Genomic DNA, 27,892 nt, shown 5'->3' with positions numbered 1-27,892 from the left:
TGAAATTTCCCACTTATAATAATTAAATGTAATTAACCCAAAATAAAAGGTCTAATTATAAAAATATTAGTTTTAAAATTTAAAATATCATAATAACGTTGTCTATGGTCTATACAACTTTCAATACAACAAAATTATTTTTTCAAATACGGACATTTTTTCATTCCTTTCATCAAATTTTTTATTTTTTTTATTTAATTCGCCTGACAACCCATCAAAATCTTAACTTAATTTAAAATAATTAAAATTTTACATATGGATTAACTTTTTTTATTTGAATGTGTAATATCTTTACACGAAAATACATGAAATTTTATCTTCCTTTAAATATATATATATATATATTATCTTCTTAAAACAATATACACCAAAAATCATCCGTGGAAAACGATGAGATTCCAAGACCTGTCCCAAACTCCAACCATAATAAACTAAGAAAACAATGCATCTACTCCCCGTTCCCCGTTCAACAATTTCATTATTTTGAGTCAAAAGCAACATCTAGGCTTCAAGGCATACTTAGCCAATGCCTAAACACCATTCAAAATAGATAAATTTTAATCACATCTAGCACCAAATTCCAGTGTTCGCTTCTTGAATACAAGCTCTCCTAATACGCGCACCTGGCCGGTCAAAGGAGAACCCGGTTGCACCAGCCACTGGAGGTCCTTCTCATTTTTCTTTCAGCCATTCTCCTCTTCTACTTCTACCTTTAATCTTTAAATTTTAAGTTAATAGTCATATCAATAACGACAAAAGGAGAAATTTGCCCTCCTTATCCCCCCTAAACGTGCTTTTCTGATTTTTACATAAAAATATTGAATGGAAAGCGTATCTGAACAATTTGTGTCATTCACGGATCTTAAGAAACACTTGTGTTAACATAATGGCCTTCCCATATGACCTAGATTCTTTCTACACTAATGGGGAACACAAATTTGAGCCATGAGAGTCAATCAAATGGAGTTCTGAGAATTCTAATGCCAGATCAAAATGAGTACAAAAAAGAAAAGAGTAGTTGGCATCCTAGGGTTTCTTCTACATAATTGTCACATCTTGGGAATATGAACCATAACTCTATTCACAGAATGGCAAACCAATGCCCTGATGAGATCCAAATTCATAGACCGCTAAAAAGAAACAAAAAACCTATCTCCAGCCTGTATTACAAATGCAGATCTTTCGAGAGGCTTCTGTTGAGTTTTCTTTCCCCTTCATATGGTGGTGGTGTAAGCCGTAGCCTCTTTGAAGCTGGCTGTTCATCTGGATCTGATTCCAGGTCATGATCAATCATTTGCACATCCTTGCAAGTGATATCCCTGTTGCCTTCAATATCAGATTTCTCATGGAACAATCTTAGTGGATTTTCTTCATAAGAGGGAAGAGGGGCTTCCCTCTCATTGCAATTATCCAGTTTACCAGTGTCTTGAGAACTTTCAGCAGCAGAAATCTCCAGAAACTCACCCGAGGCACAGGCAAGGCCCTGTGTAAAACACTCGGTGTTTTCCATTGATGGAGATCCTGGTTCATCTGTTTTTTCAATCTGACTTGGATCCATATCGTCCCTAACTGTGTTACCATTATCAACACCTACTTCTAATGAATCTTCAGAAGTACCTGTTGATGTTTCTGGAGATGAGTCAACTTCTTCATGCCCTGCTTGCTCCACAGAAGTTCCTGGGTTCCAAGAAGCATCTGCTCTAAAATCTCTGGATGAATATTGAACGGCACGTGCTTCATGTGAGATTCCGGCTAGTCTTTGGAGCCCAGTTTCACATGATGGTAAATAAACAAATTGTTCACCAGTTCCTTCTTCCTGTTGTTCAAAAATACCAGTCAGTATAGGAGAAGTTTATGAAGCACATTATGAACATTGCTACATTAGCATGTTCCTGGAATGCAACAGAGGACAATGGCTAGAGACGAACCCAGAAGGGGGAAACAAGAAAAGAAAAGGACAAAGAGATTTGAGTTGGTGTACTGAGTCAGGCTTCTTAACTCACTTTGTAGTAAGATTTCATTACCGTGCAATGTCAACTAACTAGTACTTTGTTAGTGCCAACAAAGTGATATAAAAATTCGTGTGAAAACAGCCCAGGAAATACCAGCAAATATGAAATAAAAGAATGTTTATGATCAATCTTGGCCCAATGTCTGGATAGGAAGATAGAAATGATAAAATAACAGACATCCAGCCATTTCAGCTGATCAAAAGTGACTGTCGAGATGTGAATGTACTCCAATGTTTAAGGATCTATTCCTTGTCATGATTAAGAGCACACTACCGCCATGCTCTCTTCTCAAATCTATTTATATGATGATGAGACAACCAATTACCAACATATTTCTCAGGTTGTCAAGCTTCTATAAGAAGAAACCCTTGTCTGTAAAATAATTGATATAAAAATAAATCTATCTTTTTCTTAAACACGTTTTATAATAAAATGTATTCATTTAAGAATCAACACCAAATGACACCTATTAAGACCAATTTTATGTCTAAAAGGAAAAAGGGAAACACTTTAGAATGGCATCCAAAAAATTATTGGTGTCATGACCAAATTATCATGGTCAAGTGTTTCATTTCCAATTATTGAATGCCAAATGCCTCTAAATTGAAAAATGAAAAGAAAACGTTAAATACCTCTATTGGTGACATGACACTCTTGAGCCTCTGAAAAGATGATGACTGGTCAAAAGATTGATACTGTCCATCAAGGAACGATCCTGCTGCGGTAGCTCCAGACTCAAAAAACTCCCTTAAAACCAAGCTTGAATCATTAACACACTGAGAACTCAGTGAAGATGTTAATAGAGTAATTTCAATCCCTTGGTCAACATGGGAACTCAATAGATTTCCATTACAAGCTTTTACAGAACTATATTTCTCAGTAATAAACTCCACCCCAGTTTCATGCACATTACTCCCTCCAAGAAATTTAGGGGACTGCTGCTCACCACTGCAAGCAGCTGGAGAACTTTCTTGAGAACAATGGTCAACAAGTTCAAATATTAACCTCTGGATAAGAGCGCGTTTAAGAGAAGCCTCAGCAGGTGGAAACCAATTCACATTAAGCTGGAGAAAGAAAAACTGTTAGTATGTCCAAAAATGCCAAATAATAAAGCACCTAAAGAATAGTCAGCTGAGAAAAAGCTTGTAAATGTGTCCATTCATTCTTTAATTTTCAGAATTTGAGTTCAAGACTTCACTCAAAACAAGCTTAAATGAAAAGAACGTGAGTTTCCTTATTAATTATTCCAATAAGGAAAAAAAAACAGATCCCCCTTTCCTCAGAGTTTACAATACAGAATTATGAAGAGAAGTGCTTCCCAATCACAAACAAAGTTGAAGGGTTAATGCCTTTTAACAAATTTCAAAGAAGATCCCACCATCTCAAGACATCGTAACCAAGCAACAGTAAGATTCCAAAACAATTCTCACTGCAGAAAAGAACATGAATCCAAGACAATATCCTAAAACAATTCAGCACGTCAGATCAACATTGAAAAATAAAAACTTAAAATTAAAAAGAGAGAAATAGGCAGCACAAGGATACAAGATAGGGCAAAATAAGAACACAAAAAAAAATCAGTTTATTATCATCATCAATTGTCACTACCAAACCCACTAGTGTCCCCCGAGTTGAATCAGGTAAGCAGTAGCAGTCAAAGTTTAAGCAAGATCCTTCCCAATGATGCAAATACAATGCAAATTTCAAAGGAAACTAGTATAAGTTAACGGAAGTCAAATCTTACAGCAAAAATCCAAATTCAATATGTCAGGTTTTGGTGCAATAGATGTCATGGAGGGGTCACATGACATATTCATGGATTCCAAAAATATTATGAGAAGATGAGAAGATAATGAGATTGGTCAAGAACTGAGAAGATTACTTACAAAGCTGCAGAACTTTGTTATCCTGAAGGGATTGAAATTATCAGGAGCATCTTCCAAAAAGAGTTCCGCAAAGTGGAGCAAGAAGAGACCACAATCAAATGAATTTTCCTGCTGCGGCAGCTGAGATACACAACATACAAAATGTAAGAGCAGCATGGCAACAACACCACAGGCGAGAGAGATCAGAACCAGGTAATATGACATGCACAAGTAGAAACACGCTCAATACAAGACATATTACAAAAAAGTGCAGTTAAATTTACATATTTCAACTTGTAACCATCACCATAATGTCTCTCCATTATGGACTTTATATACTCATCTCCATCTCATAGTTTTTCTCCCTCGTCACCTAGAATATTATAAAGATGTTGTCTTTCCTCAGTCAACAAGGAAACATAAAAAATGGAAAATATTCCATACAATATTCTATCAAAAAAAATTCTCATCAAATTAGGAATTGAACCACACAGGAATTGGAGACAATTTCCTTGCAGAAGAAGGGATGTGAGAAGATATGAACAGGATGAACAGGGAATCAAGTGAGCAAGGTTCTTCCAAATAATTTTAACTAGTTCATCTCAAAGTTTCACTGGGGTTTAAACCAAAGATTACAGCAACAAGAGTCAATTCCCATATAAGTTCCATAACTCAACACTACTTTCAAAATGAATCACCATCCATATTCAGCATCAACCATAATCATATATGCTTCAAAATTAAAGGCCTCAAGTAGTAGAAGAAATGCACCCACTCATAAGGATCATAAAGGATGTGCGACAGGCTGGTTAATAAAACAAACTTGACCACATATTGTATTTCACAAAACTGCTTGTTATCTTCTTTAAAATCTTGAGAGCAAAATTCAGGTTAATTTTTCCATAGTCTTTGAGAATGTTTCTACAGACTCCCACAAAATTGAGACAAGTAGCTACAACCCTACATCAAAATCTTTTGACATGCATTATTAATCAAGATCGCCATTCTTGATAAGCTCCCAGTTCTATATTAAATTTCCACAATATTTTGCATCAAAATTTTGTAAATATAATTTGGACCCTGAATATCAAAACAAAAGTAAATATTAAATGCATATATGTTAAAAACCTTTAAATCAACCTCCTTAGCCTTATTCCTTCCTATAATAAGGAGGCTGCTAGAATAGCATAAAGGCAATTCCTAACTTATAATTATGCTCTGAAGTTGTTCCCGCATGCTTGCTAAGACTAGAGTTAATACCTCAAGTGGGACAAATCGCAAATTGAAGAATTTTGAAGATATATCTTCTGAAGTTTCCTTATGCCTCTCTTTCCACTCCTCCCAAAGGTAACTGCAATTTCAAGGCAAAAGGAGTGATAGATAAACAATTGCCAAGTAATTTTTAAAAGTGAATGAAGGCAAAAAGTTTAACTTAAAACATTTAAAAATAAAATAATCCATCATGGAATTAGAAGGATTTATGCCATGAAACCAGTACAATCTGCAATCACACCATCCATCCCCTTTTTGCTTAGCCTTCATGTTGATTCATAATTGACAAAGTAGCCCGCCCACATGTGATTAGGGTAAGCCATCCTAATCAAATAACCGGCCCAGTATACCTTTTAATAAATCCATTTACATATTTAAAATAAATTGTATTTTTTTTGTTTCCCTTGGTTTTATGCTACCAATACAATATAATCTGGAATCACAAGATTAGAATTTGGTTTGATGGATTAGATGGATTCCAAGTTTAAGAAATTCCGCATAAACTGAATTTAGGCAGTTAATGGTAGTTTGACGCCATGAATTGGGACCTTGGTAAATTTTTTAAACTTCAGCTTCAACCAACCCAAACAAACCCAAAATGCATACCCATCTACAATATATGCAAGACAATTATCCAATTATGGAAAAAGGAAAAGAAATTGACTTCCTTTGATAGAATCCATAAGCGATATAATAAAAAAATAAAAGCTTAATATATTTGCATAAATAAAAAATGGATGACACACTCACCCCACAAATACAAAATAAAAATAAAAATAAAAACTGAAGATAAAAAAATGAAAATTGGAAAAGAGAGTATTAAAGGAAAAGAAATTGATATTTGCATAAATAATAAGAACAAACTTAATATATGGAAACTCAAGATAAAAAAAAATAATAAATTAAATAAACACATACATCTTTCAAAAGCATAGAGGATACCTTTGAACAATATTTTTGAGGCCTGTATGACTTCCTTTGATAGAATCCATATGCAATATACATGGTACTCTAAGGGATTTCAAAACATCATCATCTGAAATATGACAAATTACATGAATGAGAGGGTGATTATGATCCACTGATTTACAACACCTCATTCAACAAGAACTTGCCTTTAAAATTAACTGCATCACCAGGATGACATATAACTAGTAAACTCCAGTGGAGACTGTCAACAAAGGGCATAAAATTTGTATCAGTGCAGTCTTAAGGAGAAATTTCTTATCTAAAGCAAAAGTTTAGTTTAACTAATTCTTACTTGAAGTTTACAGGAATGAAGATGTAATCCTTTTCAAATAAATCCACTTTCCTTGTCCATTTACGGACACGCTGAAAAGCAGCCCTGCCTTCAGAAGCACTAGATGGATCTTTGTCTAGATCAGCCAACTTTCGGAAGAAAAAACTATTAAAAAAATGGAACCTATGCCTTTCTTCAGGTTGGATTTTATTCTTCAAATATCTGCCAATCAATTAACATGTCAAGAAAAGCATGTTAAAGATTAAAAAAAATAACCTATAGCCAAATCATCATAGTTATAAAGTAATACGAAGGAACAAGGATTTGGAAACTTGTTAATACTGAAAGAGGGGATGTGATGATGAAAGTAAACCAATTGTCTATGATGCCTCCACGTTCCCACCAAAAGCAAGCCCAATACTGATGGAAAGTCCAATGTATAAAATTGAATTGTCTATATTTTCTATGAACAAAGCGCAATTCTAGAAATCATGAAATACACAGCTGAAACATTGGTCAAAGGAAAGTGCAGTCATGTCAAATTGTTTCCTTTTATAAGTGACGCATTTTGTTGGCATAGAGAGGGGGAAAGAACCTTCTCTAACACGGGCATGCACCCTGCCCCTTTCACAAGCTCAAAGATGTAAGGAACCTCAAGGTCCATTGCCAATTTTTTTCATTGCCATGTATTTTTACATAGAGGAGAAATCTGCAAAATGAAGTTGCCAATGTACACTCACATTTCCATGTAAGTTGCTTTCCTTCACTCCAACAAAAAAAAAAAAATTGCCAGTGGCACTTCAACAAGCTCCTTCAAAGTCAACCATACCATACGACTTGTGAAACAACACAAAATTTAATAAATTCCCAATGTAGGCAGATCCCAGGAAAATACTATCATAATTTCTGTCCCCCAACCAACTTAGCAGTTTCCTTGTCATCTCATATTCTGTTCAACAGATAAACCTTTGTCCTAGCATCAACTGGCTATTCATATCTCAGCGTTATTTTTTACTCTTTAAGCATCCTAACCACATTAGGAAATCATCTGACCATGTCATCCCACTACAGAATTTCTGATTAAGTATCCTAAAATAAGTCTACAAGTTTGATGGTTTCCTAGCCATATATTACATCCCCATGTAAGTACATTGAGTCATTCCACGTTAGATAGAGAAAGATCAACCCAGCTAAATCTCAGAAACTAGATAAAAAGGTAGAGATTTGAGATCTTTGAGATCCTATCTGAGAGAACTGGATCTTTCTTTAGAACCTTCTCGGTACTAGACAACCCAATTCTTCTCAGTCATGTCATGTTCATGGCACTCTAAAACTATTCCAAGAGAAGGCTTTTGGATTGCTTGTCAACTACAGAGGGCCAATACCAATGATATGCTACAGCCGTGAGGGCCATAGAAAGCCATGAATCCAAATAAGCATGTTATGAGCCTAGAGAGTAGAGAAAGAAATGATCATCTCTTTCTACATCTTTTGGCACAGATTGTTCAATCTTGTCGTAATTGATTGGGTTCTTGATGTAGGACAACCCTAAGATTGTTGCCTACAGTCAAATAGGTGGGCTAGGGCTTTTATCTTTTAGGGTTTAAGAAGAGGAACTAGGGATAAAGTTTATGACAGTAAAATAAAATAAAATATAGAGAAAGAAGATAATGAAAAGAAGGGCTAGAAACCTTAAGAGCCGCACTAAGGTCTTCTAGGAGTCTCACTTAGAAGAAAATCAATGAAGTCTCACTATTGAAAATTGCAAAGTATGCAAAGAAAGCATAATATTATTAATCATCAATTAATATTTTGATATACATCAATTAACCTTATTTATAGGCTTCTTTAAGAAATTCAAAGTCTACTAAGATTCTAATAACATATTATGATTCTAATTCTAATTCTCCCATAACTTAATTAGCTACTCCTAATTTTACTCCAATTAAAACTATCCTAATTTAATTCCAACTAAAATTAATGTTCATCCTTATTAGTTCTCCTAAGAAATGTAAAGGAAATGATGACATGTTTTGGAAGGTTTTTTAGAAGCAAGGTTATTTGACGTGTTGCAAGTCTTTCTTTGATTTGGAGTATCTAAAAGGAGAGAAACACCATGATTTTTTAGGTGATAAAAAGGGCTTCGGTTTTCTTCTCCTCTTTGGGCTTCAGCTGCTGATGCCTTATTCAGCACTCCTTTAATCCTAATACTGTTAGATAGGAGGCATACTTATGGTGTCAAACTTCTGTTTGCATACTGCCCTAGGATTCAAAAAAGTTAAACTTAGATGAATACCCTTTGGGAAACCCAGGAAGGCTAGGGATGGAGGTGTTTTCAGAAATCGTTAAGATACAGTGTTGAGAGCTGAGCTCATTTTAAACCTGCTAGAGAGGATTTGGCCATTGATGGAGAGTTACTAGTCTTTTAGAGGGTCTATCATCCACCTGTGTGCATAGATATATATATATATATATATATATATATAGTAATCCTCCTTTTTTTTAGGTATTGTATTTAACAAATCAAGTTGTAAATCTTTTAGTCAAGCCAGGAGCAAAGTAGATGGTATCTTTTTGAGCAGGATTTTTTACCACCATGTGTGTCACAATTTTTAGGCTTGTCTAAGCATGGTTTCTTTTATTTATTTATTTTTTTTATAGTATATCCATACTTTTCTTCTTTTTCTTGTTTGTGTACTATACATTTTGGAAGGATTTCTCTTTCTTTTTTTCTTTTTTTTTCTTTTAGCATTTTAATGGAATGAATTTATTGTTTCTGATTAATGTGCTTGTATTTCACAAAATATTGTTTCTAATTAATGTGCTTGTATTTTCCAAGAAACATTTTCAAAAACAATTAGGAGTTGTTTGATAAAACTGAAATAAATGTTAAAAACTTTAATCTTGAATTATGAGTGTTGCCTGCTGAGAGTTATAAGCACTAAATGTATAAAAGTGAGTAGTGTTTACTTTGAAATCTAAGTGTTGAATTTAATTTAATTGTTTGTACTTAAACACAAAGGACAATGATCTATTAGAAGAAATGAATTTTCTTTTTAAACTTTTTCCTTGAAAATTGAAATTTTTATTTCATCCATATGACAGAATCATTTTGCAGAATTCTAGAAACTATAAAAAATAACCAAGATTTGATAACTAAAGGTTAAAAAATAAAATGAAATAATAGTAACATTTTCTTTCTTCAGTACAAGGATTTTTTACGCATAATTTTAATAATAGTCAAAACCATCCATTAATCATTCATAAAAAATAGGTGTTTGATTGCCCAACTTGCTTCACCATAAAAAAATTCTTTTTTTCTTTTTTATAAAAACCATTTAATAAACACAATTTTGGCATATAACTTTGATGAAAATATATTTCAAGAGAAAGACATTTTAATAACTTCATAACATGTAATGATCTTAAACAAATTTCCTCTATCAAGATTATCATACACATATACACATAGAAAAAATATATAGAAATTACATTAAAAGTGGTATTTAGTGGTTTTTATTTTCTCACTCTACTAACAAGAAGAATTTTTTTTTCAGAACTTTTTGAATAAGAATACATTCCTTAGAAGTTCTTTTTTTTTTATATAGGTTCTTTAGAAGTTCAAATTTATTGTAGACATCATTTAACAGCGATAGATTTTGTTTAAAAAAAGTTAACTTTGCATTGAAAGGTTTACACAATAGAAGTTTCTGTATGAAAAAAATGGGTAAAGGAGAATGGCGCCTATTTGTCTGTTTTGGTGTATTTAGGGAGAGCATAATCGAAGAATGTTCCAAGAGGAAGAGATGTCAAATACGAGCTTGAGGAACCTCTTTCTACGGTCTCTTCTTGAGTGGTCTCAACAGATTATGGACTTGGACTATCTCTCTTTTCTGAATTTGTTGGGTGATTGGAGTGTTGGTTAACTTTGTCCTTTCTAGGTTTTTTCCCTTCTTTGTTGCCTTGGGTTTGGCTTTCTTTGTATACTGCCTGTGTACATAGGGAGCGCCTCCTGTTTTGGCATATTTTAATTTAATTTTCTCTTTGTCTATCAAAAAAAAAAGGGTAAAAGAAGAGAGGTGGCGGTCTTGTCATGTTAGGAATGGATATGGTGTTTGGTTATGGAAAGTTATCAGGAAAGGTTAGGACTCCATTAGTAGTAGACTTTCTTTCTTTGTGGGTAATGGGAGGAGGATAACGTTTTGGAAGGATAGATGGTGTGAGGATGAGCCCTTACGTGTCTCTTTTTCAACTCTGTTTAATTTAGCCTCATCAAAAGAGGGTTAGGTCGTAGAGTTGTGGAACTAGACTAGCGAAAGGGCTCATTAGAACCTTTATTTTTCCAGAAATCTAAATGTGATATGGAGAAAGATGACCGGCAAGGAGGTGAATTGTGAGGAGGATAGGACAATGTGGATGGATTCAAGGAATGATTCTTTCTCTGGTGAAGTCTCTCTATTCTACATTGGAGTTGGGGAGTTCTAACTCTTTTGCGATGAGGATTATTTGGAATTCATGGGTTCCATCAAAAGTAGGTTTCTTTGTGAGAGAAGCTTGTTGAGGAAAGGTCTTGACTCTTGATCAGCTTCAAAAGAGAGGGTGGATATTGGCTAATATATGCTTCTTGGGTAAAGTTGATGAAGAATCAATTGGATCACATACTATTGCACTGCAAGGTTTTGAGGTAGTTGCTCTCCTCCTTGTATGGTGTTTATTAGGCTCTACAGCCAGCCATGGTCAAAGAGACCTTTTTAGGTTGACATGCATCATTCGGAATAAAGACCAGAAAATATTTGGATAAGTATCCATTATGCGCTTTGAATCATAGGTGTTTTGGACACAAGGAATAGATAGTCAATGCTCTAAAAGGTCACTTACTTAGTAATCTACTGTTGTGGGCAACAATGTATACAAGTGTGTGCCCTTAATCTTTAATAGATTTTGTTGATTGTTTCAGTTCTTGCTAAAGGAGGGTGTTTTTGTTCATCCTTTAGCGCTCATTGTATGCGTCCTATGCTCCTGGGTGAGCTACACGCACATAATATTATCTTCGCCTATCAAAAAACAAAAAATGCAGTTTTCAAGTGGTTTTTTATTTTAAGGATTTCTAATGTAGGTTATCAACCACACTTAACTAGGTTTTTCTGAGCTGTTTTCACTTTTTTCACTTTTGGAAAACAAACAAAAATTTCACTTCCATGCCAAGATTCTCTAGATGAACTAGTTTTACTGCATCACACAATGCCTCACAGAAATGTAATTCTGAAACAGTTCAAAACGAACATTCAATCTCCAACTCATTTCTCATCAACTCCCAATAGAAAAAAATAAATCCTTTAAGCTGTCACATATCATGTTCCTCCGCCAGCACCCACTATAGGAAATAGCATACAGATCTGTACCTACTTCTAGAAAAGAGAAACATAGCTTGGGGTCAGAACCCATCCAAAGATACTTAATTGCCCACTTCATATGAATTAGGCAAAAACTCTAATTCAATGATTAGTCTGCAAGAGTGTAGTAATTTAGTTATGGAATGGGAAATGGTTTTGGAAGAGGTTGGTGATCTCTAAAATGCAGAATCAGAAAACATTTTATCAAGAAAATCAAAAGTAAAAAAACTTGAAACTTGAACATATCTCTGACTGGGTTCATGAGAGGGGGTGGGGTGTGGTCATCCCAGAATGTGGATAAGTCTTGGGATGTTGACAGGACAGAATAATAAAGAACATATGAAATTTATACATATTAGCTTACTTGATGTAGAAGTCAATAATTGTATCATTGATGAATGTCTCTGGCTGCAATAGATCAATATCTCTCTTACTGATAGAAACAGCATCAGAATCTCCTTTTGGATAGATAACCTCTTCAAATTGGTCATCAAATCTGGAACATTTTAAATTTATTCAGTATGTGCTATTTTATAGAAGAAAAATGTATGAAACAGAAATACTATACAAAAGAAAAAAAAATTGGGACCATATTCTTGACCAGAAAAGAGAAAGACCCCCATGACATTTGTATTCCATCTCCCTGATGCTTGAAACAAAAGTATCTTTCCATACAACAATAATAGTTAATAGTTTTCACAACCATTTTTTGCTTAGTCCTTAAAAGGTTGCAATTGTAACCAAGATAATCTGCATCTGCACAAAGAAGGAAAAAAGGGAAGAGAAAATTCCCTCTGCTTTTTTGGCCTTAGGTGCCTTGTATACATCATGAATACCTTTGCACGTCCTTTTGATAGGTGCTTTTAATATAATTGTTATTACCTATCAAGTAAAAAGAGAAAAGAAGAGAAGAGAAAAGAAAAGAAGCTATTGATAGAATCAGAATCAACTGCACACCTGGTCCAACAGCTCCAGCAGTATTTCTGGCCCTTCTGGCCATTTGATGTACTGCAGGTCTAGCTTTTCATCTCACCATGAAGTTATATTTTCTTATTTTTTAATTTTTCTTTGTAAAGTGGAAGAAGAATCTATAGATCACATTCTTCTTCCCTGTTGCAAGGCAAGGGTTCTATGGTAATTGCACTTTGCTTTTTTTGTTATTCATTGGGTGAATGCCACTACAGTGAAAGAGACTCTCTTAGGGTGGCATGGATCCTTTGTGGGTAAAAGATGCAAAAAGGTCTGGAGAGCAGCTCCATTGTGCCTCTTTTGGACTGTCTAGAAAGAAAGGAATTAAATATCATTTGACAATGAGAAGCAAGCGGATCATACTTTGAAGAGTTCTTTCCTTAGAAATTTGTTTATGTGGGAGAAGATGTACATAGATAAGGTTCTATGTCTCTAATTGATTTTGTAAATTGTTTGGGTTCTTGCTAAGAGAGGAGCTGTTTTTAACATCCTCTCCTTTTGCTTGCATCTCTTAGCGCTCATTGTATACCTCTTGTGTACTCTAATGTGTCGTCTCTTTGGTGCTTGTCTATATAATCATATTATTTTCTTGCTTATCAAAAAAACAAAAATATTTTATTATGTCTTCATGAGAACATCTCATAATCTATCACCAAATACCTAATCTCCTTCAAGGTAACATTCACTTCTACATTCAATTCATTCCTTGCCTCTGACTAAGATCACTAGCATTTGAGAATAAGCATCTTTCTAGATAGTATCAACCCATTATCCGTGCTTGAACAGCATAGTTGTTAACTCGTTAAACAAATCATGTATCATTCTTTTATTTTTTTGTATCGTGTATCGTAAGGTTTTTTGTATAGTGAAAAATAAATAGAAAAAATGTATATGCATGTATATCTATTAAAAGTATGAAGTATAAAATAATATATAACCAATTTTATGGAAGATAGTAGGATCTAAAGAAATAAATTATATTATATCATATGAAAACATCGAATGTTAAAGTTTTGACAAGTTCAAATTAACAAAATATGACTTGAATATGTAGATTCATCACATAACCCACAAAAGTAAACTCCTTCAATTTTTAACTATGATTTTTAGTTCCAAATTCTAACTAGGCATATGCACTTATTGTGTTATTAATTGATATATATATATATATATATATATATATATATATATATATATATGCTTTTATGTGTCATCTTCAAAGTTGAAACTTTTTAGGTTTGTCATCATTCCTTTTCCACCAAAAAAGAAATAAATAAAAAATACTAATCTATTGAGTAAAAATTTCTATTCACTAATCACCATCATTTTCATGATGAACATTCAAACCATTCAAATGAAAATTCTCTAATAGTAATCATAAAAATGAACTTACTTGACTTCTAATATAACATTTAATAACAAGAATGTCGTTTTTTACATAAGATTATTTTACCTATTTCTCCTTTTCTATGATCAATTTTTAATCTTTAAGTTTTTTTTTTTTTTTGATAAGCAAACGAATATATTAAAGAAGGCAAGAAGTCGTGAAACATACAGGAAGTATACGAGGCTACAAACCCCTTAAACAAACAACGAAACAACCCAACCCCTACTTGGAGGCTAGCCACTCCAAGAAACCTATTAGGGAATTCGACTCCATATCAATGTACACTTTAGCCCAACCCCAAAAATTATACACAAACGAAGTTTTTAACTTCTGAAAAGCTAACACACCCCCTTTAAAAGCTAGCCTATTCCTCTCCTTCCATATTGTCCAAAAAATGAAAAGCAGGATGGATTTCCACACTTTTTTCCTTTTTCTCCCCACAAACGAGCCTTTCCACACTTTAAGTATATTATAAACAATTAATATAATAAATTCTTTAAAATAATAAAAAATAGTTGAGGATGTATGTACCGTTGTATCATTGTATCATAATATCATATATCGTATCGTGTATCATAAGATACTCTTTAAAATAAGATATGGATTGCGATACGTATCGATTTCCATAAAAAATCTATTGTATCATTGTATTGTACCGTGTATCGTAAGTTTTTAACAACTATGCTTAAACCTACTGTACGGATCAAATATAAGCCTTTTGCACTTTGTTGACATTCCTTTTGATCAACACTTCCAAAGATCTGGGATACATACTCTCAACTCACAAATCAGTAAGCAACAAAGAAATGCATGGATCAAGTTGAATTGGAGAATGCAACTCATCCTTTGAACTTGGATTCTTCAACTGATTTTTATACATATATACACATATATATACACAATATAAAATAAAAGTCGGGATGTACTTTTATTGTGACTATTTTTATCCTCATTTCTTCAAGTATTTACTAAACTGTCCTTCCTTTCCTTATGCATTGTGTTAGAGCTAAAGTGTTGTGAAATTTGGTATTCTCCTTGATTGGGATTCATGGGTGATGTCAAGTTTGGTAACAGAATTCCTTTTAGGGTAACATGGTTCTTTTGCAGGAAAAAAGCAGAAGGTTTGTAGGGATTGTGCGTATCGATCTTTGTAGAAGGAGAGGAACCGGAGAGCATTCAAAGGCAAAGAAATGCAAGATCAAATTCTTAAATCCACTTTTCTTTGTAACCTTTTGTTGTGGGTTAAAATGTATATAGATGGGGGCTCCCTAACCATGATCGATTTTATTGATTGGTTGGGTCTTTGTGACAGGACTTTTGTTTTTTATGCCCCTTGCTTTTTTCGCTCTTCCTCTTGGCGTATTTTATTTACATCCTGAGTCCTTTGTTGCTCTTTTTGTTAGGCATGTGATTAATATTTTTTTTTGCTTGCCTTCAAAAAAAAAAGGCAATTCGAAAAAGCTTCTAAGTGAGTCAAATGTGCTTTCTGACCTGTAATTACAAAATATAAGCATGAACACTTCTCCATTGGCGGTTATTTGCCAGACCTAAATAACACAAAAAGAGATAGTTGATGTTTAACTATTAATCTTCATTTGAAGCATGCCCTCACAGTCACCTACTCATCCTATAAGTGAAAGCAACAATATGTATATCCAAATCACAGGAAAAAACTTATCCCTAAATTCAAAACAAGTGGCATAAAAACCAAATCTAAAATTATCTCAACATGAAGAGAACAAAAGCATGTCCTATAATCCTACCAAATAAATACCTGCACAGGATACCATGGGACATACAGATGCATGGAGAAACCCCAGATGGCAGACAATTGCAACAAAAAATTTCAATGCGGTATAAACCCAATAATTACAGAATATCACTAGAAACATAAAGGAACAGAAAATTTTTAAAAGGTAAATAAAAGATGAAAATTAACAAAAGAAGCACCACAAAATGTGTTAAGGCACCTGGCCCAACAAGCAACAAAAACTACATCTCATAAGGCATATAGAACAAATACAGGAAATGGATTGCTTTCACTCACTTTGGGAAATAGCTATTTGGGATGATAAAGTTGTCCTCTCCTAAAGCATCTCCATCCATATCCGTGCTACAATAAAATGAGCAAGTTAAATTTTACAATTACAACAACTCAAGTAAAATGTGATTAGCATCACCAAAAAATTATAACAAATAAAATAGTCCTCTGAAAATTGTAAATTATCATTTCAACAGGCCTGCAGACAAAGGAAGATAAGAATTTTTTAGTACTATTATGTGTGCGCATGGTGATGGAGGGGAAATGGAATTAAAACTAGAATTTCCCCACCCCCCGACCTAGGTTTGAAGCGCCCAAACCAAAAGATGAAACTTTATGAAAATCGAACAATAAAAAGTAGGTCTGCTATGATACCTTTTTAAAGAATACCATAATGCTTTAACATGTCTAATTTCAACATAACATGATAATACGCTATCCACTTCTTGAAACTTAAAAAGACTTACACTTGTCCCTTATAATGGCTGAAAATTTTCAAATCATGGATTGATAACTGATGTGGGCCAATGGAATTGGCTTTGATAAAAATCCAGATAACCATCTTCTTAAAATCAAAAGGTAGAGCATACTTAGGTTACAATACCCAAAATATTTGCCTCATGACACTTGTTAAAAAGGTCATTTCTAAACACATATCCAACCCATTCAATGAAAGATGTACAGAAATTATTATTTCCTTTTTTTCTTATAAGAAAATAAGAATATTATAACAACACTTGTACAAAAAAAAACAAAAAACAAAAAACAAAAAAAATAGACGCATCAAAGCAAGCGGTGAGCAAACAAAGTTGCCAAAATGGCAATGAAATGGAGGGACTAACAAAAAGCATCTTGCTCCCATGAAAAAAGTTCAACCAATCAACAAACTTCAAAATAGACACATAAAGGATTAATCAAAAAACTTCCTAGCCCAAAGCCAAAGAGGGCACAAGAAAGAGTCTTTGAGAGTTTGATTCATTTGTATTATATATTTAAAAATAAAAACCAAATTCAATTAAAAAGAAAAAACGCCCTAAGGACACCACAAAAAACCAATGTTTTAAAAACTGGACCGGACCGGCCGGTTCAACTAGTTGAACCATCAATCAAACCCTGGTCCGGTTTTGTTGAGCTTTTGAGCCGAAAAAGGCTTCAGACTGACATTGAACCGGACGAACCGATGGTTCAACCGCCAAACCAAACAAAACCGGAACGGTTCGGATCAACTAAGAATCTAGGTTTTTAGACCAAAACAAGCCTCAATTACCAATGGGTCACACACCCATTCACGGCCCAACCCACCATGGCCAGCAACCAATTGAGATGCAAGCAACTAAATGAGGTTTTTAAAGGTATTTTTATGCTCTTGCTTTTCCGATGTGGGACAAGACAAGTCTAACAAAAAACAATCAGCATTTATATATGCACAGTTTACGGCCCTAGGGCTTAAACCTCAGACCAAGGGTTCAAGGTGAGCATGGTTGCACCAACCAACTGCTAATTGGTTTGTGTCAAGGGTTGTAAAAAACATAATAAAATCATCTCAAATATCTAGTATTTTTTTAAACACCTCCATTTTCCATATATATATTTTATTTAATAAACTTTAAAATATTAATATATTTATATACAAGATGAAAAAATAAATATTATTGATTTTTAATTTTATTTAAATTTATATTTAAATAATAATAATTTTAATAAAATATAAATTATATATTTATGATATCACCAGTTCGACAGCGATTCAACCACCAATCCAACTACTAAACCATGAATCGGTAACTTTTCTAGTTCGCTGATCAGTCCGATTTTAAAAACATTGCAAAATACATAGAAAATATACAAATAGTGCCTAAAAGCACAAAAACCGAAAAAGAACCCTAACAACAACTCCCTCCCTTAACCAAAAGCCAGGCACTCAATAAAATCAAAGAAATACAAAGAATCTATCTCTAAGTACTACTTTACCCAATAGAACAAAATCTTAAGAAAGAACACATCCTCAAAAAAATAGCAATGCTCCTGATTATCAAACGCCCTGAGATTTCTTTCCTTCCAAACCGTCCATAAAATACATAATGGAGTTACTCTCCAAACCTTCTTCTATGGTTAACCACAAACGAGTTGTACCACCCTAATAAAACCTCCTTAACTGTAGCAGATTACACCCAATGGATACCAAAAAGATCACACAACTTCCAGGGACTATTAACCAATAAACAATTAAGGAGAATGTGATCTATTATGGATTCTTCATCTTCTTTGCAAAGAAAACACCTATTGACCAAAGACCATCTGCGTTTCTAAAGCCAATTTAAAGTCAAAATTTTTGCCCATGAAACCTCCCATGCAAAAAAGTTCACTTTAAAAAGGGCCTAAGAATTCCAAACTACCCATGTTGGAAAAGAAACAACAACCCTTGGTTCCAAGATGGCATAAAATTGCTTAACAGAGAACTTATTAATATCCAAATACATCCACACCATCTTATCTTCCCACTCTCCATCAATTACCAATCCATGCAATTGTAAAAAGAAATTCACAACTTCATCCACCTCTCAATCATTCAAACGTTGAGAAAAACAAGGGTTCCAATGCCTTTTCTCCCCCAACCGAACCCAAACATCCGCGACCCAAGCATCTTTTGAAAGAGCTAAGGCATATAAAGAGAGGAAGAAAATACACTATGGTTCATCACCATACCATTTATCCATCCAAAACTTCTCCCATTGCCCACCACAAAAGAAAAACAACCCAACAAAGTGCTTTGTTCTTTCATAATGGATTTCAAAGCCCAACTCCATAACCATCTCTAACTTCAACAGACCACCACCCACCCTTTTCCTTTCCATATTTGCCCTTAATCACTCCTATCCAAAAGGCACATCTTTTTGTGGCAAACCTCCAAATTCATTTTTGTACTATATTGGCAAATGCTTTACGATTCTTTTTTTGATAAATAAGCACAGAATATATTAAAAAGAGGCAAAAAAAAGCCACAAAGTATACAGGGAGTATACAAGCCAGCTAAGCCTCACAACCAAAAAGAATAGCAAAAAACCCCACCAACCCTTAGCTAGAGGCTAACCACTCCAAGAAGCCTATAAGGGACAGCGAATTCTCTCCACTATACAATCTAGCCCAACACCATAAATTACAAATAAAAGAATTTTTAAGTTTCTGAATTGCTATCACTCCCCCCCTAAATGGTAGTCTATTTCTTTCCTTCCAAAGCGTCCAAAAAATGTACAACGGGATAGACTTCCATATCTTTTTCCCTTTTTTCCCTACAATAGGGCCCCTCCAACTCAATAAGACCTCCTTTACAGTTTCTGGAAAGACCCACTGAACACCAAACAAAGCAAAGAACTTATCCCACAGGACTTTTGCCACTATACAGTGTATGAGAATGTGATTTACAGTTTCTTCTTCACAACCACACAAGAAACAACAATTAGGAGATGTCACCCTCTTTTCTGGAGCCTATCTAAAGTAAGCACCTTCCCCCAAGTGGCCTCCCAAGCAAAAAACACTATTTTAGTTGGAACTCTATCCACCCAAATGCTACTTTTCGAAAAGCCGGTGACAATGGGATTGACCAACAAATTATACGCTTCCTTGACTTTAAACTGCCCATTTCTTCCTCTCTTCCAAGAGACTGAGTCTTCCTCTAAAGTAGGTTTGTATCCCCTCAAGACATTTTTTTTTTTTTAGATAAATGCGCATATATATAAAACGAGGCAAAAAGCCACAAAGCATACAGGAAGTATACATAGTAGCCTAACAAGAACCATCACTCACCACCCCTTAGGGAATGGCAAGCCATTCCAAAAAACCTAAAAGCGAAGAGGACTCCTCTCCCATATACACCCTAGCCCAACTCCACAAGTTACAAACAAACGAATTCTTTAACTTCTGAATAGCTAGAGAGCCCCCCCTGAAAGCTAATCTATTTCTCTCCTTCCATACCGTCCAAAAAATACACAATGGAATGGAAGTCCAAATCTTTTTCCTCTTTCTCCCCACAAAAGGGCCCCTCCAACTGACTAACATCTCTTTGACTTTCTCTGGGAACACCCAATTAGCCCCAAACAAGGCCAATACAATCTCCCAAAGAGGCCTTACAACTGTACAGTGTAAAAGAATATGATTTACATTTTCCTCATCGCAACCACACAAAAAACACCGGTTTGGAAGCTGCCAGCCCCGCCTTTGAAGCTTGTCCAAAGTTAGAAGCTTCTCCCAAGAAGCCTCCCATGCAAAAAAAGCAACCTTGGTTGGGACCTTGTCCACCCAAATGCTTCTTTCCGGGAAGGTAGTGACATTAGACCCTGTCAACAACTTGTAAGCATCTCTAATCTGAAAGCGACCGTGTCCCTCTCCTTTCCATATCACTGCGTCCTCTTCAAGAGAAATCCTCAAATCCCTCAACATGTGCAGCAGCTCTCCTAAAGCGTCCAACTCCCAGTCATTAGAGTTTCTAGAGAGTCTTATGTTCCATCCTCCTTGCCCGAGGCTAGAATCCCACATCTCATTTACCGAGGCGCTCCTATGGGCCGCCAAAGTAAACAATTGGGGAAAAGCTTGGGACAACACCTCATTGCCGCACCAATGGTCAGTCCAGAAACTAACCTTAGTCCCCTTTCCCACTTTGAACTTTATATTCTCCCAACACCAAGACGACTCCTTCAATATCTCCCTCCAAACCCCCACCCCAAACGTTCCGCGGGCCTCCTTTGTTCTCCAACCAAAACCCAACTGGCCATACTTCACCCCAACCACCTTCCTCCAGAACATATCTTCCTCAAAGGCGAACCGCCAAATCCATTTCCCCAACAGGGCCTTATTCAATAGGTCAATTTTCCGAATGCCTAGACCCCCACTCTCCTTTTGGGAGCACACTACCTCCCAATTGATTAGATGGATTTTTCTTTCCATGCTTCCCCCTCCCCAAAGAAAATCCCTCTGTAGTTTTTCGAGTCTTTTTACAACTAACTTAGGCATGCGAAAAAGAGACAGTTGATAAACCGGCAAGTTGGCCAAAGTGCTTTTAATGAGGGTGATCCTCCCGCCCTTTGACAAATATTGTCTTTTCCACAGAGCCAGCCTTCTTCTCATTCTTGCTTCAACTCCATCCCACATAGCCATGGCCTTATGCTTGGCTCCCAAGGGCAGCCCCAAATAAACAGAAGGGAGGGTCCCTACTTTACACCCTAACTCCACCGCCAACATCTCAATGTCTTCCACCTCCCCAACCGGGATTACTTCACTTTTAGCAAGGTTTATTCTAAGACCAAAGGCTGCCTCAAACCACACCAAAATCCAGCTTAGGTAGGTAATGTGATCTTGCCTTGCTTCACAAAAAATGATCGTGTCATCAGCAAAAAGTAAGTGTGAGACATTTATCTCCATTCCCCCCCTCCCTTGAATGTTACAACCTGAAATGAAGCCCCCATCAACAGCCCTTCTTAACATAGCGCTTAGCACTTCCATTCCCAACACGAAAAGGTAAGGGGAGAGTGGATCATTGAAATCCCTCATAAACCTTAAATCCCAACCTCTTTGACCGACATTCTGATCCCACATTTCTTCTACCGTGGCGTTTCTATGGGCAGCCATGACATAAAGGTGAGGGAATCTTTGGGACAGCACTATACAGCCGCGCCAAAGATCAATCCAGAATCTGATTTTGGTGCCATTTCCAACAGTAAACTCCATATTTTCCCAGCACCAATCATTTTCCTTCAAAATCTCCTTCCACACCCCTATTCCAAACGCCCCATTAACCTTCTTGGTCCTCCATCCAAGACCCTCTTGCCCATATTTCGCCAAAAGCACTTGCTTCCACAGATTTTCCTTTTCACAAGCAAATCTCCATATCCATTTACCCAACAAAGCTTTGTTCAACGGGACTAACTTCCTTAAGCCTAGCCCCCCCTTTTCCTTCCCCGCACACACCACCTCCCAATTAACCAAGTGAACTTTCCTCTCCAAATTTCCTCCTTCCCAAAGAAAGTCTCTTTGCAATTTTTCTAACCTCCGTGCAACTGACTTGGGCATACGGAAAAGGGACATTTGATACAAAGGCATACTAGCCATCATGCTCTTTATGAGAGACAAATGCTTTACGATTCTTCTCTCTAAATGATCCAAAATAAGCATAAACGAGTGGCCTTCCACACTTTCCTACGCTTCTTCCCCACAAAAGTCCCTTACCAACTTGATAGAGTTTCTTTGCCCGTAGAAGGCAACACCCACTTGACTTTAAACAATAAGAATAACAAGTGCCACAAAATCCTCATTTTAGCACAATGAAGAAGAACATGGTCAGTTGATTCCTCCTCAACTTTGTAAAGATTACAACTATTCGCCAAGCTTCCATTCTCTTCTTTTTAACAAATCTAAAGTTAAAATTCTCCCTCAAATTGTTTCCTAAACAATGAATCCTACTTATGGAAAAAGCAGGATTTCCTTATTCTTTGAAAGTGTAAAATCTTAGAACTTATTTGAGATATTTATGCTTTACCTAATAGCTCAAGTTGAAGACAAACCCATAACTTCGAAGGGGCAATCTTGGTATAATGAAATTTTCATTAAACATGAAATATCTTTCTACATGAACTAAAAAGATAACTTCTACAGGAGACAATATTGTGTACCTTCTATATTAATCTCTTTTATAAGCTAAGAAGCTCTCTTGATAAAATTACTCAAATGGGTCCAAAAGCTCTCATTGGGCTTAAAATAAGAGTTTTTAGCTTCTCATAAGTCGATTTGAATGGAGCATTAATCTCTTGCTACTTGCACATGGAATTTTATTTTTTGATACGAAAGAAAAAACACGTTGGGTTTTTTCTTTATAGTGAATAGAAATTTATCCTCCCAAGCTATGGAAATAAGAGAAGAGCACCAAAATATACTACTGTAGCTTTTTCTTTATAGTAAATAGAAATTTATAAATTAAAAAACAAGCACATTTAGGAATGCATTTGGTCGCAAGGATTTTAACTATATCATAGGAGCTTAAGAGGAGTTGGACATAACCAACTCCTTAGACAAAATGATACTGAGAGAATCCTCTCAAGCTCTTAGGAATGCATTTGGTTCGCAAGGATTTTAACCAGGGAATGATATTTGATATACAAGTATAAGATTTTCAGAATTAGATACATATAATTTATGACGTTTTAATTTCCCTAGATATGAGATACCCTTCAAAATTAGGAAAATCTCATACCCATGGATAACTCGATATTTTTTTATTTCATTCCTAGGGATGAAGAGAAAAGGATGGCATATAGATTATTTTTATTCTTTCTTAATTTATAACTAGATACAATTTTATAAATTTATTCAAGTGGGTGTTTATATAAATTTACATCAGTTCCCAAGTAATCACCAAGATAACTAAATGCTATAATGGAAATAAAATTAGACAGGATCTTCAAATTGCCAAATTGAACCAAATATTAGAACCAGGAATTTATTTTCAGAAATATGATTTCCATTTCCAAGTTTAGATCCTAGCAAACCAAACACACTCTTGGTGTTTGAAGCCTAAAGAGACATCAAAGAGAAGATCCCTTCCCACATTTTTTTCAACTCAAAACTCTGTCAGAAAATATTATGGCAATATTCCTCAAACCAACTCACCCAAAAAAAAAAAAAAAAAGGAGGAAAAAAAAATTAGAAGTAGAAGAAGCAAGAACAACTCAATCCAGTGGCATTTTTCCTTAATCAACAAATTACCACAAACACTGCCAGAAGAAAGGAAAAGTAGTGTAAGTATAAAGAAGTGGCTTCAGTTTAAGAAACAATTTTAGTTCTTGTTGTCTATAAGGCCTTCTATGCTTACTGTTCACATTCTGGTTAGTACTCTTACATAAAAATGGACGTGAAATTAGCTCTAGCATAAAAATAATGTTCTATTCGTCTGGATGATATCATGCAGGTTCATGCAAAAAATGATAAGGAACCTTCTCTTTGATGAACCAACAAAAATTAAGGGAGCAGAAACAAAAGGGAAGCTTTTCTATGATGCATCCAAAAAAACCAAGGGAATTGTAATGTATGAAAACATAAATATGAGGGGGGAAAAGGCAATTTAAGACTCACTCAAGCATAACATTCCATACAGATTTGTATTTCCCATGCAAAGATGTGATCTTTTCTTGCCTGACCGACCAGTTGGAGTCAACAACAGCAAACTTCAACTCCTCAATCCCTGGATGCAGTATGGTATGGTGAGGAAAAATTAGTAATTGTCATTCGTTAAATAAAATCAGTTCTTTAATCTTGTACTGGGGAAAATCAGTATTAAAATTCATTAAACGAAATCAGATTTTTTTTTTTTATATAACCAAGGAACCTTCCATGACTAAGCCCTTAGGACTTTCCATGGGGACGCAAACCTCAAGATGCTAACCACCCCGCAACAACCAACACTGAGTAAATTCAGGGTATCATCACTGGCAGGATTCAAACCCAGGATCACTCTTAATCCTCATCTTTTATTTCTATTTTCTTTAATAAGCAATCAAATCCTCATTTTCTAGTATGATACACACTGAGCAAATAACAAAGCGAAAAATGCATAACTAAAGGTGCCCTTGAATCATTAAAGAAAAAAATTTAACTATTAGCTCACGAGATTCAACAGAATTTGGACTTAGTGGCTTAGGGTTTTCAAAATAAAAGTGAAAGTTTAACAAAAAAAAAAAGTAGAGGAAATTACAAAAAATCAAATTACAACCTACTTCATGACAAGATTAAAGGACAAAAATCTAGCAATTTTCTAGAACCCATAAAATCCAATAACCATGACTAACATAGAATATAACAAGGAAAGATTTCCACAATTTAAGCCCAAATGAATGTCATCCAAGGTTATATGAAGACAGAAGTTTATAAAGAGATGCAATAATCCAACCAATTAAATGCAATAGTAATTAGCAAACAAAAAGGCACCAAATTTTAGGATTGCACTTACTTGATGTGCCACATGGAGAACCAACTTGTACAGCATCCTTTGATATTACACGTAGCTGAATCATGGCCACTCCAACCTGAGTTCAACCACAGGAGACATTTTTTTAGCAAGCATGTAGAAGCAGTGCAAAACAATTAGCTCTCAAAACAATGAGTTTTAAGGCCCCCACCCTTCCACACCACTGAGATTTAATATCAATGATATCATCAAGTCCCCATTGAAAGTTAAAGGATCCTTTCTTTTCATATCCAGTTGAACCCTTGATTTTGATGCAACTGCTGGAAAAAGCAACCACAGCTTCCGTACAATATTCATCTCGATATACAAAATAATCAGGATAAACAACTACCTCCATATTTATGTCATCCTGCTAATTACGCAGAAGGAAAATTAGTCACATATCAAGAAGCCTTCTCCATTCTGGTGATAGTGAGAGAGAGTGGAATATAAGTTAGAAAACATTCTAACACGTAAAAATGAATATAATATGCAAGGAGGTCAGACTAACAAATGGTTTCTTTAGCTCATTTACCACTAAACAAAGCGTAACCTCTGCATTCAATACAAAATATAAATCCTACTTTGAAGGAAGTGGAGCATTTTATCTTGGCTAATCCAAAGTGACATAAATGAACAAACCAGCAATTGAGATTCAGGAAAAAACCATTTTTACAAAAAGACTTTCTTTTTGATACGCAATAATATAATTTTATAAACAAGCGCCAAAGAAGCAGCGCATCAAGGTACATAGGGTGTACACGGTGAACACCAAAGAAAAAACAAAAAAAAAAAAAATGAAGCAAAGGAACAACAAAATGCGATAAGAATTTCTTGAGGAACAGCTGAGAGGAACGACTCATTGAATTTTGCAGGGAAGTGGTTTTTTGATCATGCAACAACCATGGGAAAAAGCATGAAATCGTCATCTAATGGATGATAGAGTCAACAACCTAGGCCTTCTGTCAAGCAAAAACCAAGTAAAAGCATGAAATCATCAACGAATGGAAGATGAAGATGAAAGCATCAAGAAGGTATAACAAAACACCCAATCACCTAATAACCTTCTCTAATAAATCCAAATTTCATTTCATCACATAATGGAGTAGAGAAATAGTACATATAAGTTACTCTCCTAAAGTTTGAGACCAAAATTGAGGAACTTATACTCAAATTTAGGGTTTACATGAAGATGTGAAAAAAGGTGGCAAAATAATAGTGATGAAATATATGAAGCCCTACATCAAATCCACCATTTTCTAATTTGGGACCTCCAATCATCGTGAACATTGGACTCCGTCTCCTAATTCTTAAGCAACAACATGCACTGTTGACCGATTGAAGAGATTAGACAGTTAAAGTGATTACCATGTCCCAGTTGCCAAAGCCATCATCGGAAACTTGTCCATCTAAAGAAGCTGCAATCATGCAGCAAAGTAAGAGGTTCATCCCATAAAGTCCTAGAAAAACCGTTAAACATTAAAACTTTCTGAACAAGAACAAATCTGAAACCGTACCGCCATGTTCTGCAGTATCAGAAGCAGGACTAGAGAGAGTGTTCTCTTTCATGCTTTCATCAGCTTCCGAAGTAACATCAAGTTGCTCATCCTGCGCAAATCCACAATTAAGTAAAGGCATGCCAATAAATTAATTCCAAACACAACAAAAGATTTACTGAAACGCAGAGGTCAAATGAGTACACTGGGAGGAGACTCTGGAAGGTCAGAATTCAATCTACAGTCACCCGGCGAAGCAGCTGCATCATTCGAATCATCCGTTTGAAGAACGGAAAAAAAACTTCGGTGAGTGTCTGCTTTAGAAGGGGCATTTCCTTCATCGCTATTACAATCGGACTGCGCAGTTCCTTGTTTCCCAGCGGACTCCTCTCCTTCTACGCTAGGAGTTAAGGAAATATCGCATTTGCCACTATCATCATTGTCGATCGCATCAACATCGACCCACTGTACATTGTCAATTTCCTTTGCCTTTACAACGTCGCCCCGTGCAGCTGCACGCCAATTTAACCCAAAAATAAACAACCAAAAACCAGTAACACAACCCATCTAACCAAGCAAAACGAATTGAGACATACCGCAACTAAGGAGCTCGTACTTCATGATGGCGGGAGTCTCGGAATTAGGGTTTTCAGGGGTTTTGTAATTTCCCAAGTATCGTGCGGCAGCCACTTCAGCACTATCATCTTCTTCGTTGAAATCATAAACTTCGAAGCTTCTACAAGAAGAACTCTTCATCTCTGAAGAAAACGGATGATTAGAAGCTGAGATTCCCGGAGCGGAAGAGTCTAATCAAAAGATCACCGTTTCAGGAATCGGTGACTGCAGAGGGATTAGAGTTCTCAAGATTGGAGAATCGAATACCGTCGCGCACTAAAGGGATCGAGAGACCGAACCCTAATTTCTTCGAGGAGTCCCAAATCAGGAGAACACAATTGGACACGAAGAAATTTGCTGAGGGTGGAACAGAGAAGACTGGGACCACGCTCAACGCGCTTAAAGTCGCGTGGATTTAAGGATCCCCTCTTGTGTCTGGCGTAGTTGTCTGATAAGTGGGTCTCCAACGCACTAAAAGCGCGTGCCGTTATCTGCCCCTTTTCCTCTCTTTTTACCCTTTTTTCTTTTTTCCTTTTTCTCGCCTGCTTCCTTCTTCTTTAATCACTTGCTAACTCCATCCGATCGCCCGCCACGCCAAGCATCCCCGTAGACT

The 27,892-nt window shown here is 35.5% G+C and overlaps 1 protein-coding gene across 2 annotated transcripts; it reads right to left on the bottom strand.

The window, feature by feature from the left end:
• Positions 1-818: 818 nt before the first annotated feature.
• LOC104882498 (probable ubiquitin-like-specific protease 2B) lies at positions 819-27,892 on the bottom strand. 2 transcript variants are annotated; one of them, XM_010666103.3, is made up of 16 exons: positions 27,261-27,892; positions 26,869-27,176; positions 26,686-26,776; positions 26,537-26,586; positions 25,341-25,538; positions 25,172-25,247; positions 24,298-24,406; positions 16,186-16,251; positions 12,147-12,278; positions 6,411-6,611; positions 6,265-6,320; positions 6,092-6,185; positions 5,138-5,228; positions 3,899-4,018; positions 2,645-3,076; positions 819-1,816 (listed from the first exon to the last, which is right to left on the bottom strand). In XM_010666103.3, exons 1-16 carry the CDS (start codon positions 27,418-27,420, stop codon positions 1,166-1,168), a joined length of 2,835 nt encoding a protein of 944 aa, XP_010664405.1. In that variant the 5' UTR covers positions 27,421-27,892; the 3' UTR covers positions 819-1,165. The 2 variants fall into 2 exon arrangements, with proteins under 2 accessions (XP_010664405.1, XP_010664404.1); XM_010666102.3 differs by having other exon boundaries at positions 25,341-25,541; positions 27,261-27,880.

Source organism: Vitis vinifera, chromosome 18 (genome assembly GCF_030704535.1).
Source record: "Vitis vinifera cultivar Pinot Noir 40024 chromosome 18, ASM3070453v1".
Lineage (NCBI taxonomy): Eukaryota > Viridiplantae > Streptophyta > Magnoliopsida > Vitales > Vitaceae > Vitis > Vitis vinifera.
The sequence above is the reverse complement of the archived record's forward strand: the minus strand, read 5'-3'. Positions and strand labels throughout refer to the sequence as shown.